The 17,018-nt window shown below is 44.9% G+C and overlaps 1 protein-coding gene across 3 annotated transcripts in view; it reads right to left on the reverse strand.

Moving 5' to 3' along the window:
* Window positions 1-564: 564 nt before the first annotated feature.
* The window catches only part of PCGF6 (polycomb group ring finger 6), a 54,295-nt gene continuing 37,841 nt past the window's right edge, over window positions 565-17,018 (reverse strand). For 2 of the 3 annotated variants that reach the window (XM_088448681.1, XM_088448680.1), the window contains exons 8-11: window positions 16,304-16,402; window positions 11,200-11,256; window positions 9,720-9,806; window positions 565-1,223 (exon numbers count right to left, since the gene is read on the reverse strand). In XM_088448681.1, coding sequence (XP_088304807.1) covers window positions 1,167-1,223; window positions 9,720-9,806; window positions 11,200-11,256; window positions 16,304-16,402 — 300 coding nt within the window. In that variant the 3' untranslated portion in view covers window positions 565-1,166. The remainder of the gene's footprint in view (window positions 1,224-9,719; window positions 9,807-11,199; window positions 11,257-16,303; window positions 16,403-17,018) is intronic. The other variant, XM_088448679.1, reaches the window with a different exon arrangement.

Raw genomic sequence — 17,018 nt, forward strand, 5'->3', positions numbered from 1 at the left:
AAAGAGGTTACCTGGATATGGTGGGTAGGCCCATAACCTTGGCCATGATTATGCTAAAAACCTCTATTGATTGCAAAATTTTATTGCATTTATATATATTATTAATAATTTGGAGTTGTGCACCTGAGATTTGTCTGTTTCTGTGCCTGCAATTAGTCTCATCAGGTAGCACCGCCCATCATATATATATATAGTCAGGTTGTGCAGTCCAGAAATCTTTCCCAGATCACAGTATATGTCAGAAAAAGATTATCTCCTTAATTGCCCGGATTATAATTGCACCGCTGTGGTCTGGCCCCTTTACTGACCATATTTACCCTTTGAAGCGAGATTTGTAGGTTATATATGTTTTATTCATTATTGAAAGCTACACTCATTTAATAATTTGTTCTGCCAATTCTCTGCATTAAACCTACACTGCCATCATTAATCATTCATGTGATTAATCATCTAAAATGCATTGATATTTCCGTCCAGGATCACAGTGTTGTTCTGTTGCTGTTACCTAACAGATCAAATATTCCTTAATGTCAAAGCTTAAACAAAATAGGATGAAGACTTGGCTATGAAGAAAACAGCTTTAATTCTGTTCAGATCAGAAAAGCTTCATGTACTCATGCCCACGCCATACACAAGGTAGACACCAGCCATATTTCATCTCCGAGTAGTTCTAGATTTACTTTAACAACAGAATTATTCAACCTGCATTGGAATACTGTTTTCAGAATATAATATTTTGGAACAAAAAGACTCCATGTCTTAGTAACAATCATGTTGCAGCTTACAAATGCTTTTATGTATACTGTTGTCAGTGCCTAAGTTCATATTCCATTACTTTTGCAATATAAAATTATATACTCTGTCATATAAATCAGTACTTGGTTTACAAAGACCCAGTAACAATAATTTACAGTGTATGTACACATATATGATTGTACAAGCTGACCGGCATCACGTGGCTGCTGTTATGAAATTAGAACCTGTGAAAAGGTTACACAGACGATGCCAGTAACCCTACTAAGAGATAGCGTGACATGCGTTATAGCAGTCATCGCTCTCATCCTGAATCTTGACCGTTTCTTAAGTTTCCCTCTGGCGTCCTCCTTCACTGAGACTAGGTGTGAAATGGACATTCCTGTAGTCTACTTTCTTCCAAGCCAATAACTTCAGGTCAATGATAACTGAGACAGGACGAGGCCATAGTGAAGGACAAGTAAGCCATCCTAAAAAGAAACAATATATGACATTATTTCAATTGAATGAAAACCATGACATTAGAATGTAACAGCTTCACTTGCAGTAATTTAACAGTTTAAAATATATTTTTTTAAATACCCTCCTCTCTCCTTTCAAAATCAGATTTTTACAATCTCCAATAAACAATATTCTGACTCCATTAGGAGGCACCACAGTGTAGAGCCTTAAGGGCGTTGGCACTTTAAATAGTTATTGTAAGTATTCTACTCCTCCTTATAGATCCTCATTCTGAAGGGAACTCATTCAGCGACTGTAGATGAAAGCTGGTTACTGATTGGAGATATACCAACCGATGTAATATTCTAGAAAGGAGTTTTACAGAATACATATGTTAATGCGGAAACCCCCGATAATACACTGTGTAGTGAACTACAAGTTCTGAGGATAATTGAATACTACGAACAGTGGTTTATTGCAGAGTTCACTTCTATATAACAATTCTTAAATTTACCAACTAAATTCCCCACAACTAGCGCCTGAGACAGCAGTCTTATTACGGACAGCCGGTGGTATATAGCTTTTAATAGTTTATTTTCTTGGTTTGTAGCTGGTATTTCAAAGCCGAGAACAACAACTGCATGCGCTAACATATGACAAAAACAATCTAGGTTTTTAACAAACACAAAATTCTCTGCTGAATGGTCCGAAACAAGTCATGTAGATGGGGCTAAATAAGCAACAAAGTTGTTTCTTTATGCAGCCAGCGTAGAGAATACTGAACTATTACAATCATTGTGTGCTTAAACTGTAGATGTATAAGGTCTCCTGTTATAGACTGTGAAATAGGAGTGTGCAGCACAGGCTCTGGACAGGCTAATGCTTCGCCTGGAACGTGAATTAATTCCATAACAAAGGTCACCTTCTTCGCTGGTTTGCCAGTTTCCTATTTCACTATTTTATCACACATTTATTCTGTTCTACTGAAAATCCCAATTTAAAAATACAATGCTGATAACAAGATTTCTACTAAACAGACACCATCATTTAAGGAATTATACTATCTCTTTTGTTAAGAAAGCTTTGTGGTCAGGAGTGATAGAACTATAGAAGCAGCCATCTCTGCTGACCTTGGGGCTGTCCTGCTGAGCAGTCATTTACATATTTAAACTTGCTGATTAGAGACTCAGCCCAAAGGAAGACAAATGTTTTCAGTTCTATCTTTAAATAATAATTAAGCAGAGTACTGAAGTGATCAAAGTATGAACTGAAGACAGCACATGAATACCAACTGGACCAGCACATTCTTAGTACATAAAGTGCTAAAAGCAATGTGACTATACAAGTGTGGTCATAATGAAGCATATACTAATTGCTAATTAATAACCATGAGGCTCACATGTCTGGAACCCCAGAGGCACCTGTACTATGTGATTCTCCAAGCATGACAGGCTGGAGGAATGTGAATACAGATTGTGCTGTGTGACATTACCAGACAAAATCTAGGCGAAGAGATCCACAAAGGGGACTTTCTGCAGAACTATGGGACTCCGAAGGACAGAACCCCAGCAATCCAAGGTGGGTATTGTGGAAATATCAAAAGGAAAACTACGCTTTCCACCTTCATTTAAAAGACCCTAAGATAGTAGCAAATGATTTATAGGTGCTTCCTGTCCTTTCTGACCCTGTGAAAATGGCAGCAGCATCTTGCATTCTGGTGAAAAAATACAGGAGTCATGGTGCCTTATGCTCTTAAGCAGGGAGAGATCACGGCCGACCCAGTTGCCGAATGCTCACTGTGAAGAGCAGAGCAGACCCAGCGCTGGTGCGCTCGTCCAGTGCAGAGATTACCCTGTGCAATGAGTCTGGGGAAACAAGCTGTTCCAGAGGCAGCTGTGCTAGCGCTGTCTGGGGTCTACACTATGCTACGAGCTGCTTAGCAAAATGGCACAAGCCAGATACGTGGATTTATTACAAAGTTTATACTGTACTAGAAGATTTGTTTTATTATTATTATTCTAAAGTGGACTTAAGCCTTTAAAACAGAGGTTCTCAAGTGCGGTCCTCAAGGCACCCCAACAGTTCAGGTTTTAAAGATATCCATGGTTGAGCACAGGTGGTTAAATCAAATTGACTGAGGTACTGATTAAGTCACCTGTGCTCAACCATGGATATCTCTAAAACCTGCACTGTTGGAGAGCCTTGAGGACTGCGTCTGGGAACCTCTGCTTTAAGGTTTAGGTTATTTTTCTCTAGAAGTCTTTCTTTTTGAATGGATGTTACACTGTCTCACCTTTTCAGTTCACACACTCTCCAATCGTGCCCAACAACATGGCACGGGACTATCAAGGTCTAGGATATACTGTAATAAATTAACTTCCTTGTGTAGTTCTCCTCGAATATAACCATTTACTATACCAATTCTCAAAGTATGCAAGCTTCAATAATTGCCTTCTGATTGAATGTGTTTCTCTTGATTGCCAAGGTAATAAACCGTATAGCCTCAAGCCATTTAACTGGAGTGGAACGACCCCTCACCCTGCCAGCACTGATTGATAATACCAGTGTTTACAGTTATGGGATTGTCAATCAGATCAAGGGATAACACAGCACAGCCACTAAACTCAGGAGTGCATGGGTTATAGAAAATAATCTGAAATTGCAACACAGTCAGGTAGTGTAGATAATGGAATCCTGAGTGTATCTGCTTCTTGTGTCCACTGTAACATGTAAATAGTTATCTTATAGAGAATAGGACAACAGGAGCAGTTTCCACTTGTCAGTTCAGCTCTAAGCAGTGTTCAACATCCTCGTCTGTACCAATTATGCAGCACCACTTCTAATGGTGGCCATACACGGTGCGATGCAGACGGATCATGCTGTCACCGCTGTCGATCATGCGGTCGCCGCTGACCGCACGATATGCCGGCTCCCCCCTCCACCATCTGAATGGGATCGTACATCGTATCCCAGATCATATGAACCTGCAGGAAGATCTGGGAATGCGATTTACGATCCTGCGGGAGCGCGCAGCACGATATAGCACCTATATCGTGCCGTGTATGGCCACCTTAAGACACTTCATCCAATATAGCCCAAACTTGGATTCTTTGCCGAGTAGTTTAGCACGGTAAAGGTAAGATAGTATAACGTGGTATGCTTATTAAGTGTGTACTTCCCCCCCCTTCCATACACTGTATATATAAGTCATGGCACGGATGCATTCTACTTTGCCCGGTGTCATCAGTAAATGACAGGAACTTGTCACTATGCTGGAGAAGGAATATTATGACAATGTATCCTAGTAAACAGTGTGCGGTAGCTTAATACATTTCTATCATTGCCAGAATTACATTTGCAAGAGACGAAAGAACACTATTTGTTGGTACACATAAAGTAGTGAGAACATAAAAATGTATCTGGTCAGCAAAGAATAAAACAGCTTTATTTTTAATGGTGATGCCAATATCAGCCACAATCTAGCATTTTATGGTGAAAATGTCTTCGGCAGTGCAACCTCAATTAGCTGTAGAATAGCTATTATATGGAGGTTGTGAGCCAGAGAGGCCCAAATATGCACTAAAACTGTCAGCTACACATCTAATGACTGCTTACATTGCAGCTACAGAGGGGAGAGGGAGCTTGATGTCTGCGTCCTTGTATTATAGTTGACATTAATCTGAATGTATTCAACAGAACAGCATTGGAAAAATGAATTAAAATATAATTAAAAAGGAAATTAAATCTTTTATAAAAGAATAGCATTCACTTAACAAATTGAAACAAATAACCAATTAAGTGGAGTTAATACATATTTTTTTGACCTGGAAACACTAAAAATATTTAAGAAATATTAATTTAGATTAATAGACATTTAGATCTCTACGACCAGTGGTTTTGCACTGTGATGGCGTCTGCCGGAAATTACGTGTTACTTTCTTTAATATACATAAGCACATTGTTTCAGGGTATATAGAGATGTTATTTGAAATGAATAGACACAAATCATGAATAATGACACCGTTCCATAGAAAGAGTAACTCCCTAGTGACGTCACATTGTAATTTCCTGTGACTCTGGCCTTGGTCCATTGTAGTGTTCAGCTTTGAATGCTGCTTGTGCGCATACATGGAGAGGGGGACAGAATATAGTGTTCCTGGCCTGTTCTTCACAGCTGAAGTTGATAGAAGGGGACCAAACAGTAGCACTATTTCCTTAATCCATGATAATATTTTAAAACATCAATCGGCTGAATAGAAGGGCAAATAAAGAGGCCTATCCATTACACGACTTTGTTCACAAAGTCGAGTAATGGACAGCCGGCAAGGACCAGCGATGCGCGTGCACGCTGGGTCCTTGCCGACCCCGACTATCTACTGAACATGCCTGTCAACCTGACGACGCTCATCAGGTTCGGCATGTTCAGAGATAGGAGGTTGGGCTCCTGCACTGAATGATGTTCAGTGAATGAAGTTCAGTGCAGGCACCGCACCTCGGCGACCTGAAGGCCTGAACGCTAGACGTTCAGTCTTTCAGGTCGCCTAGTGGATAGGCCCCTTAACTCTGCTAAACATAATTTTGCATAAACAGGTTAAATAAGGCACAATATAACATGGGTTAAAAGTTTAAAGCAGTATCCAAAATCTAGGTACTTGTATGACAAAAGAATAAACCGTCAGTAAATATGCTAAGGGTGGGACAGCTATTTGAGAAGCTTAGTGTGTACGTTTATATGGTGAGGGAATGCATTGTGCACTCTAATTCTCTGCTAACAAGTATTTAACACTTAAAGCTGGGTACACACTGACAGTTACATTTGCCAATTGATCAGCCAATATATCTGCTGCACGTCGGCCAGTGTGTACCCGCGATATGTCGGTGAACAACGTTCACCGACATATCGCATTGGCTGTGCTGCACAGCCGATGGACAGATATGTCTGCAGACATATCTGTCCATCGGCAGGAGTGTACGGGTGGTCACGCCCCAGACCCGCCCACCGGGTCCCACCCCCCGGCCGCCGGGACCTGAGGCACAAGCAGATGATGGCCGTTCATTGTGTAGGAACGACCATCATCTGCAGATATATCCATCAGGCAGTGGCGGAACTTCATCCCAGGTGCCCGGAGGCAAGATAAATGTTGGTGCCCCCCCCCCTCCCCAAATTAAAATTTACCACCCCCCCCCAGCACCTATGCCAGCCCCAGCTGCCGCCGCCCCCCTATGCAGTTCGTTTTATACAGTGCCCACAGTAGAGGGCCCCCTTTGCAGTGCCTCCAGTAGTGGTCCACCTATGCAGTGCCCCCAGTTGTAAAGCCCTTGTAGTGCCCCGAGTAGTAATGCTCCCTGCAATGCCCCCAGTTGTAGTGCTCCCAATAGTAAGCCCCTGTAGTGCCCCCAGTAGTAAGGGGCCCTGTAGTGCCCCCATATGATGCTTCCAGTAGTAATGCCACTGTAGTGCCCCTATATGATGCCCCCAGTAGTAAGCCCCCTGTAATGTCCCCAGTAGTAAGCCCCCTGTAGTGCCCCCATTTGATGGCCCAGTAGTAAGGCCCCTGTAGTAAGCCCCCTGTAATGCTCCCAGTAGTGCCCCTAGTAGTAATCCCCAGTAGTGCCCCCTGTAATGCCCCCTGTAGTTAGCCCCCTGCAATTCCCCCAGTAGTTAGCCCCCAGTAGTGCCCACTGCAATGCCCCCCCCCCGTGCGCGCACACACATACAATAAAAAAAAAAATCAAAACAATACTTACCTTAAACCCCGCTCCAGTGCTGCTGCCGTCCGTCCGTCTCCAGCGCCCGCTCCTCGGAACTATGGGAGTGACGTCATGACGTCACTCCCATAGTGCACTGCAGGACCCGGGAGCCGGAGGGAGCTCAGGCCTCCGGCCGGGCGCCCACTGGTAACACACTCAGCGGGCGCCCGGCAAATGGAGTGTGCAGGGCACCCTCCGGTGATTACGCAACTGGAGGTGGAGCACCGATCAGTGGCGCTCCTCTTCCATGAAGTGCCCGGAACGGCCGGCAGACAATGGAGCCAGGTCCCCCCTTCAGGGCTGGCGCCCAGCGGCAAATGACTCCATTGTCTCCGGGAGTTCCGCCACTGCCGTCAGGTGTGTACCCACCTTAACTGAGCACCAAGCAACATATTGCTTCCTAAAACAAGTCTACAGGACAACAAGCGTAATATTAAATGAGCTTACAGGACAACAAGCATAATATTAAATGAGCCTACAGGACAACAAGCATATTATAAAATAATATCAAGGCTCCATAGGAGCAGAAACGCGTTGGTGGGAAAGGAGCTGCTTTGAGAATACCAGGATTAGGGGTCAGAGGACATACCACTGCCACATAGACACCAGGGGGACCACATGAACCCACCCCGGGAGGTGACTGTTTGTATCCCTGTATATGCTATTTTGGGTGTGAATTGTCTTACACCCCTATAGATCTGGTACGCAGCCATTTTTATGTGTTTATGGATGTTATTTATGTGTTGAATAAACTGTACTTCACTATATACTATTTCTAATTCTTTTTGAGGAATTTTGACATATTCATTGGTTGAACCATTTGAAAAGGAACAACGTAGGAATTTATTCCGGGAGAAATTTTCTCATTCATTAACTTTTCCTGAATCTGACTGTTACTCCAGAGGAGCGCGGGAATTGCAAGTACTGTATTGATTGTGGTTTATAGGGTGTAAGCAGCCACCCAAGCACTTCCTGCAGCACCATTGGATTGTTGCGCTCATTTCATTATATAATATTTAATATTATAAAATAAGTGTACATGACAGCAAGCGTAGTCCTGTAGATTTAATAAAACCTTTTAAGAGAAGTATTGTGATCTGGGAAAGGCCGAACCGTATCACAAATCAGGGTTGCACAAAACTGGATTTTTAAAAAAAAAAAAAAAAACGGATTTATTTTAATTAAAGGATTTTTTATTAAATTTTTTCTTTAAATAAACGTTTAAACATTCAAAACGTTTACTTAAAAAAATATATTAATAAATAATCCTATTTAATTCCAAATAAAACTGATTTAAATCAAATAAACCATTTTTTTTTTTTTTTAAATCTAATTTTATGCAACCCTGTAACAAATAGACTATTGGGACTGGGCAGAAAACGGGCATTATGAAGGGGAGGAGTGTACAGTCCTTAAATAAACGTCCAAGTGTCCAGATTCAGATCTATAACTTTTTTTCTTAATCATAAAATTAAGGCTTAATGGACACAACAGGTTACCTATAGGTATAAAATAAATGCTGATATTGGCCACAGAGATAAAGTACAGTATCGATCTAGAAAAACAAATTCATACATTTAACATGACTTAATCCATGCTACCGATATGGTCATGTGCATATAGTGACAATCACAAGAATGCTGGCACAATATAGATACAAGTTACAAATAATGTCAATAATGCTATCAATTCAATGTTCTCAATTTAGGAAACTGTGATAAGCAGCTGCATTTCCCTATAACACTTTCTTCCCCTAGTGGATCTCCGCCACTGGTCTTAGCACAACATAGCGCAGGTCTACATTCTCAGTAGGTGGATGCTCCCCTCTACACCAGGGGCTTAGCAATGACAGAAATTCTGCACTGGGCTTGCTATGGAAACCTGATGATGTCACTGTAAAGTGAGCTGGTGTTTCCTCCATAAAGGGATGATGCAATCGAATACCCCTTTTCCACCAAAATTCCGGGTCTGACCCAGAGTTGGAACAGGGTTCCTAGCCGGATCAGACCCGGAATTTTTCCGGCGCCGACTCAGGATATTCCCGAGTCGGTGCCGCTCACACCGGAGTCGGGTCTACATAGACCCGGCTTTTCTGGTGTGTAAGTGGTCGCTTGGAGATTACGTCATCTCCAAGCGCCACTGAAGCCGGACCAATCGGCCGGCTTGCAGCGCACTCCAAGTCATCGTGACCCAGAGTACGCTGTTCTCACAGCAGGGTTCACGGGCTACGCCCGTATTAAACCCTGCTAGTTACCTGGGTTGGATTGCCGGGTCACTCGAACCGGCGATCCGACCCTCTCCCCTTTTACACCAGGGAGCTACCCGGGTTAACCCTTCAATAACCCGGGTTTTAGCTCCGGTGTAAAAGGGGTATAAGAAACCTCTGAATCCCACCAGCAACAATAAATTCACTTGCAATAATGATCTAATGGTAGCTGGTGTGCTATCACAGGTGAGCTTGTTACATATTAAAGAGCAAGGGATATCTGGAAGCAGCAAGGGATATCTGGAAGCTCATAAAAAAAAAAAAAAACAAGGACACAAACTAAAATCCCAATGTTGCCCAAAAAATAAAATTCACCAGAGTATACAAGTAAAATATGACAATAGTAATAATACAAATGTATTCCTGGCGTAATTGGTGCACTTTATGATGTGATCTTTTGCCTGATTACTATCAATTATGGAGTAGCAACGGGCCATGAAGGGGTATATCGTTGTTTAAGATTGCCCATTGTAACTAAATGCAAACGATTACAGGACTTATACTATACCTGAAGTGCACTTTTCCCAATTGCAGATAGAATGTCCCTCAATGTCTGATAGTTCTCCAGCAAATGGTCACCACATATAATGTCCACCTGTAAAGCAGGAATGCTTAAGTTAGTAGACTTCTGCATTACAAAAGTAAAGGTGGTTTTTCAATACTGCGCATAGAAAAAGGAGAGTTATGGTAGACTTACCTTTGTTAACTCTCTTTCTTCTAAGTCCATAGAGTCCACAGGGAGACAATGGGGTGTAGGTGGTGTATAGGAGAACCGGACACCAAACAGTTAAGCTTTCCCCCCAATCAGTTTTGTCAACAAGCCCAAGACAGGAGCAGGATAGGAGAGAAGGAAGACTGGGACACGTAAGAATCATGCTCTCACACAACAAAGAAGAAAACTGGTGTCCAAAAGAAGAAACCCATAGAAACCAAGTGCGTCAGGGCGGGTGCCCTGTGACACTATGGACTTCGAAGAAAGAGCGTTAACAAAGTCAAGTCTACCATAACTCTCCTTTTTTTTTCTTCAGGGTCCATAGGGCCCCACAGGGAGACAATTGGGATGTCCCAAAGCAGTTGTTCAAGGGCAGGGATGCTCCTAAGCCGAGAGGAGAATCCAGCGTCCAAATGAAGCATCCTGAGAGGTAAATGTATCAAAGGCATCGAAACTAAGAAAGGTGTTGACAGAAGACTACGTGGCCGCATTGCACAGTTGTTTGGCAGACACCGTAGTCTCCTTTAAGGAGGTTGCAGTATGGATAGGTAAGGCAGAATTTCTTAACTAGACGTGTCATGTGGGAATCCACTACAGGGGGAACTTCCCATTTAGTGCAATCAGTAGCTGGAAGAGGGTAAAGGGAAGTTAAACGTTTAGGCATCTTTAGGAAATCTTTTACTTGGCATCTTCCATGACCAGATAGCTGATCAGTGTGAGGAAACTCTGGCAAAACTACCTTTTGTAGCTTAAATAGTGGTTCTTTTGCCTTAGGAGCTAGTTTTGTCTCTTCTATATGCAGGATAGATTTTACAGCTCTGACATGTGCAGGTATATTCAACTTAGAGGGGGCTCCTCCTCTCCCAATGGGGAGTCAGAGTGAGAGAGATATGTGTCTTCGGCCTCCCCAGACGATAACTCAGAAGCTGATAACTGGGTGGACTGGGAAGATAACACAGCACGCTTAGTAGATTTACTAGGTAAGAGTCTCTCCTTTTGTAACATGTTGAAAAGCTGTAGACGTGTCTACCCATGGGGGAGGCAAAGGATTTGCAGGGAGTACCTGTTGTGGCCATCACATAGGGGGAGCTACCACAGGAGCTAGGTGCTAGGGGGGAGCTACCACAGGAACAGCTAGGTGGTGCGCAATTTTTGGCAGCACCTGTGAAAAGGTAGCCCAGGGTGGGACCTGAGGAGAGGACACTGGGGCTGATGGGCCCGGGGCAGTATAACAAGATATACAGTACAAAGACCATCCTGAATGAGCAGGACTTACAAGACACCAGAGTGGGAGCAGCAGGCTGCTTGTTATTCTTGCCTCTGCCAGACATAGCTGTAAAAAAAAAAAATGTAACACACAATATGGCACAGTGCAGTTAGCAACTCAGATGTATGTGCAATATGGCACAGTGTAGTGCGCAACAGCAATGTATAGTATGTGATTGCCCTCACAAATATAGGGAGATGTGAGGTACAATGAACCCCTATATCTTAGTATGCCAGGCTTATAGTGGAAAAAAGGGAGAGATATAAGCTGACAGTTATGGAAAAAAAAAAAAAAAGAAAACAGACAGCAGCACTAGCACAAGTCACATACAATGCAGAATAAAAAATATAACTGCAGTGGGCACTAAAATTAACTACACAGACTGCAGTGCCTGGTAGGATATAGCGCTGTATAACCTGGCCCTTGGGAGAGATACACATGGATACTGGACCCACCGTTCCCAAAGATCTGAATGCAGAAAATTGCTGCCGTGAGTCTCAGAGGGGGCGGATGGTGAGGGAGGAGCAGCTCAGGGAGTAGCTAGACCTCAGGGGAATGGTGCCCTGAGCTGGGGGAGGGGCAGCAGGGAGAGGGCCTTATTCCCTATTCTGACATTAACCACCGGGTCCCCTGGCCTTAAATTCTGCCCTGCGCCAGTGCTTGTATTGCCCTGGTGGTCTAGAGGAGTCCCGGACGAACCGGTGTCCACATCAGCACCTATCGTCTGTCTCCCAAGACCGGAGGCAAGACTGCAAATTAGATGCGGGTCCCCGCAAGCGGTGATCCACCTGACCTGTCCCTTTAAGTCCCGGCTTTAGTCTGGGGTCCGGGAAGCCTTGCTAGCTAGGTCCCCCGCAGAGCCCCGCCAGGGAGTACCTAGCCGAGGGCTGGTGTCATGGCGCCGCGGAGAGGTGATGGAGCAGCAGTGCAGACGTTCAAAGAACTGTCTCATGCTGCTGCTCTTGACGTAAAATAAATGAAAATGCTTAATAGCAGCCCCAATGTTAAAGCGGTGGTCCAGCATCTGCCGGTCACCAACAAAACTGAATTGCCCTCAGGCTGTGAGCGGGGTATAGGGGCAAGGACCGGAGCATCCTGGGATTGGAAAAGCTTTGTTGTTGGTGTCTGGTCCTCCAAGTCCCCACCTACACCCCCATTGTCTCCCTGTGGAGCCCTATGGACCCTGAAATCCCCTTTTTACCTTCATCCACTGGGGACACTGGTACTGTGGGACAACCCGAAGCTGTCCTTTTAAGGGCAGGAACGCTCCTGTGCTGCGCAAAGATCTGACGCCCAAAAGAAAAAAAGGTGAAGGGGGTCAAAGCTGTAAAATGTAATTACAAAAATATTGGCAGAGGATCATGTGGTCCCCTTACAGAGTTGCTCCCCCACAGACCTAGAGGAATGAGCTTTCACTGAGGATGGAATTGGCTGCTTTGCCAAAAGAGAGGCCTGTAAGATGCAAAGTGTGTTTGGCAGTTTGTTTGGAAGCAGAAGTCCGACATAAGTGTGAATAGCAATGACCACGTCCAATGTGAGCAGAGATTGTCCAGAGTCCATAGTATCTGAAGCTGAAAGGGAAGGGACCACAATCTCCTGATTGATATGGAAATGGGGTACCACTTTAGGGAGATACCACTTACGGAAGACAGCACGGTCAGGGCGGAAAACAAGTAAAGGCGCACGGTGTGACAACAGACTCTGTGGGCTGAGGAAATAGCCAGTTGGAATACAGTTTTCCACATCTGCCAACAAAATCCAATGATTTGAAGGGGGATTGCCCACCCTGCTGGCGGTGATTGCCGCTATAAAGACTGGCTTCCTATAGTGTGGGAAGCCATTTACTTACCCACACGTCCGGCCACGGCAGCTCCCTTGCGCCTGTGAGGAGGTGGTGGCCGGCGGCACTAACACAGAAGCTAGCGCTCAGATCGCCAGAGAAGGGGGCTGGAGCGGTCAGCAGTAACTTGTGTAACACGCTGATAGCCCAGAGATAGAGAGAAAAATAAATGAAGTTAACAAAATGTCCCCTCTTCCTTTCCTTGAGGCACGAAAAAAAAAACTGGCTTGGTGGGCTTCAGGGGGGTATGGGGAGGAGAAGCCTGTTCTGCTCCCAAAGTAGTTAACTCTTTGGTGCCCAGACTACTGCACTTATACCCACAGTCCCAGTGCCCCCCAGTGAATGGAAGAAAAACAGGGATTGTTTTAGAGCACAGGTTCTCAAACTCAGTCCTCAGGACCCCAAACAGTGCATGTTTTCCAGGTCTCCTCACAGAATCACAAGTTAAATAATTAGCTCCACCTGTGGATTTTTTAAAATGCGTCAGTGAGTAATGAACACACCTGTGCACCTGCTGGGCGACCTGGAAAATGTGAACTGTTTTGGGTCCTGAGGACAGAGTTTGAGAACCACTGCTTTAGAGCATTAAGTTATCAAGGATGCGATTGCAAGGCTGTAATGGTCGGCAGTCTGTGTAGCTTGCATTTTTGATTACAGGTTAAAGAGTTATTTCCCTACAAATGAATGTTATATACCTGAAACACTGACTGCGTCGTCAGTAGTAAAATTCCTTTTCATAAACACCTAGATATATAAACACTTAAATATATTTAGTAGACTATCCTTGTTGAAGCTCATGTATAAAACATTCAATCACACAATCCACTGCAAATTTCAAGGTTTAAAAATCTAAATCAAGCAGCAATTGTGCATGGTAATCTTGTCTGTCCACCCAGATACAAGTGTAGTGGGATCTGTGCATGCTTTTAACAATAACAAGTCTTGGAGTCACAATATATACACCAGACTACACTACAGTAGCTCCCACTAGAGAATAGATATACAGGTAGCACCGATGTGGTATATTCTGTCGGTATTCGTAATGTCGACATTGACCATGTTGACATACATCATGTGAGACACTGACGAAACGTCACAATGACTTCAGACTTCCTGCAGCTGTTGCAGTGGTATCCCTAACCCTCCTCCTAGTGCGTAACAATAACCCAGCAGCCTATCCCTTATCTTCCCGCCTGCAGCCTAACCTCCCCTCCTGCAGCCTATCCCTTATCTTCCCGCCTGCAGCCTAACCTTCCCTCCTGCAGCCTATCCCTTATCTTCCCGCCTGCAGCCTAACCCTAACCTCCCCTCCTGCAGCCTATCCCTCATCTTCCCGCCTGCAGCCTAACGCAAACCTCCCCTCCTGCAGCCTATCCCTCATCTTCCCGCCTGCAGCCTAACGCAAACCTCCCCTCCTGCAGCCTATCCCTGATCTTCCCGCCTGCAGCCTATCCCTTATCTTCCCGCCTGCAGCCTAACCCTAACCTCCCCTCCTGCAGCCTATCCCTTATCTTCCCGCCTGCAGCCTAACCTCCCCTCCTGCAGCCTATCCCTTATCTTCCCGCCTGCAGCCTAACCCTAACCTCCCCTCCTGCAGCCTATCCCTTATCTTCCCGCCTGCTGCCTAACCCTAACCTCCCCTCCTGCAGCCTATCCCTAATCTTCCCGCCTGCTGCCTAACCCTAACCTCCCCTCCTGCAGCCTATCCCTTATCTTCCCGCCTGCAGCCTAATCCTAACCTCCTCGCCTGCAGCCTAACCCTAACCTCCCCTCCTGCAGCCTAACCCTAACCTCCCCTCCTGCAGACTAACCCTAACCTCCCCTCCTGCAGCCTAACCCTAACCTCCCCTCCTGCAGCCTAACCCTAACCTCCCCTCCTGCAGCCTAACCCTAACCTCCCCTCCTGCAGCCTATCCCTTATCTCCCCGCCTGCAGCCTAAACCTAACCTCCCCTCCTGCAACCTAAAGCTAACCTCCCCTCCTGCAGCCTATCCCTAACCTCCCCTCCTGCAGCCTAACCCTAACCTCCCCTCCTACAGCCTAACCTTATCTTCCCGCCTGCAGCCTAACCCTAACCTCCCCTCCTGCAGCCTATCCCTTATCTCCCCGCCTGCAGCCTATCCCTAACCTCCCCTCCTGCAGCCTAAACCTAACCTCCCCTCCTGCAGCCTATCCCTTATCTCCCCGCCTGCAGCCTAACCCCCCCTCCTGCAGCCTATCCCTTATCTCCCCGCCTGCAGCCTAACCTCCCCTACTGCAGCCTAAACCTAACCTCACCTCCTGCAGCCTATCCCTAACCTCCCCTCCTGCAGCCTATCCCTAACCTCCCCTCCTGCAGCCTATCCCTAACCTCCCCTCCTGCAGCCTATCCCTTATCTTCCCGCCTGCAGCCTAACCTCCCCTCCTGCAGCCTATCCCTTATCTCCCCGCCTGCAGCCTAACCCTAACCTTCCCTCCTGCAGCCTAACTCTAAACCTCCCTTCTCGTAGCTTCTGCTTACAGTTTCCGGACCCAGAGCTGCAAAAACAAAGACTTTTGACATATTCAATTAGGCTGCGATAAGCCGTTCTCGGCGAAACTTTTGCGCCGATGACGTTATTTTCGCCGTATTCAATTTTTCTGACTTTTCGCCGGAGTGAAAAGTCTATGCATTAGGACCAGCTAAAAAGTATCACCTATAAATAGGTGGCGAGAAAAAGTGTAGAATTGGGGTTTTGGAATGCAGACTTCCAAAAACCACCCTACACCCCTTGGACAGGCCCCCAAAGGTATTCTGTGTCAAAATTATTTTAAAAAGTACCTTAGGACACCCCAAAAAAGTACTTTAGTTTTGGGGCGAAAAAAAAACAAAGTTGGGGGACAAACTTCTAAACTAGCGAAATAGACTCGGCGGGGGGGGTCCCCAAGTATGCCTCAGGTGTTTTTTATTGCAGGTGGTTGCGGCAGGTGGATATTTCACGATTTTTAAATCTTCACATTAGCCACTTAAAAATATGCTTGCACCCCTTTTCATGTACCCCAAATTTGATGGAACTACTTATTATTAAGACACAGTAATCATGCACTTATTTTCTGAAAGCTCAGGGCACTTTTTAATTCTTACTTTGAAATGTTATGTGCTCACATAGCACATGCTGAGGAGTGCTGCTTACACTGTTCCCGAGCATTACCATGTGCTTGCTGTTCAAAACAATTTGAGACCTTTATTTCTAATGCAAATCTTATAAATGAATCCGATATGTTTGTACTTTATATATTCCAATAATCGCTCACCTGACAGGTCGCGGCAAGTCCCAATTTCCTTCTTAAAAATTTTTCAACATGCCCAATGGTTGCGTCTCCTGATACACGAACAAATTTTTTCTCCAAAGGCTAAAATACAAGACAGTACACAGTGTTTCCCTGTTGCTATGAAATTACATTCATACATTTCTGATAATTGCTTTGGTTTCTATGTAGCCAGGAACTAAAAGCCTAAATAATTGTGGAAACATTATAAAACTTCTAACCTCACAACGACATGAAACACAAAGCGAACATACTGCAAATGATATGGCTGTAATAGAAACAGTCCAATGTTCTGTTGTTGCAAGGGACGCGTTCTGCATGGTATTTGGTAGACAATAACAAGGTGTGTATCACAATCTCCCTTTGCTAACTAGATAGTAAATGCATTAACTAGCCACAACTGAGCACTCACAATCCTCAGTAACCACGCCCACATAACCAAACCACACCCATCTATGTATCATCAGCTGGTCCATCAATTGCTCCAGTAAATGGGCTGCTCGTGTTTGGACATACCCATCTTTATGTCCATTCCAGGTGGCACTCACCGCAGCAGCACCACACCATTTATAACAAAGCAGCTGCTGTTCTCAGTACTCCATCAGTCCAGTACAATAGGCCAGCATATGGATAGGAATTGATGCAGCACCCAATGAGCCAGGAGTGGTGGCGATCTACTAAGTCCCACATTTCCATACTC

This window comes from Taudactylus pleione, unplaced genomic scaffold (genome assembly GCF_031769625.1).
Source record: "Taudactylus pleione unplaced genomic scaffold, aTauple2 ptg000464l, whole genome shotgun sequence".
Taxonomy (NCBI): Eukaryota; Metazoa; Chordata; class Amphibia; order Anura; family Myobatrachidae; genus Taudactylus; species Taudactylus pleione.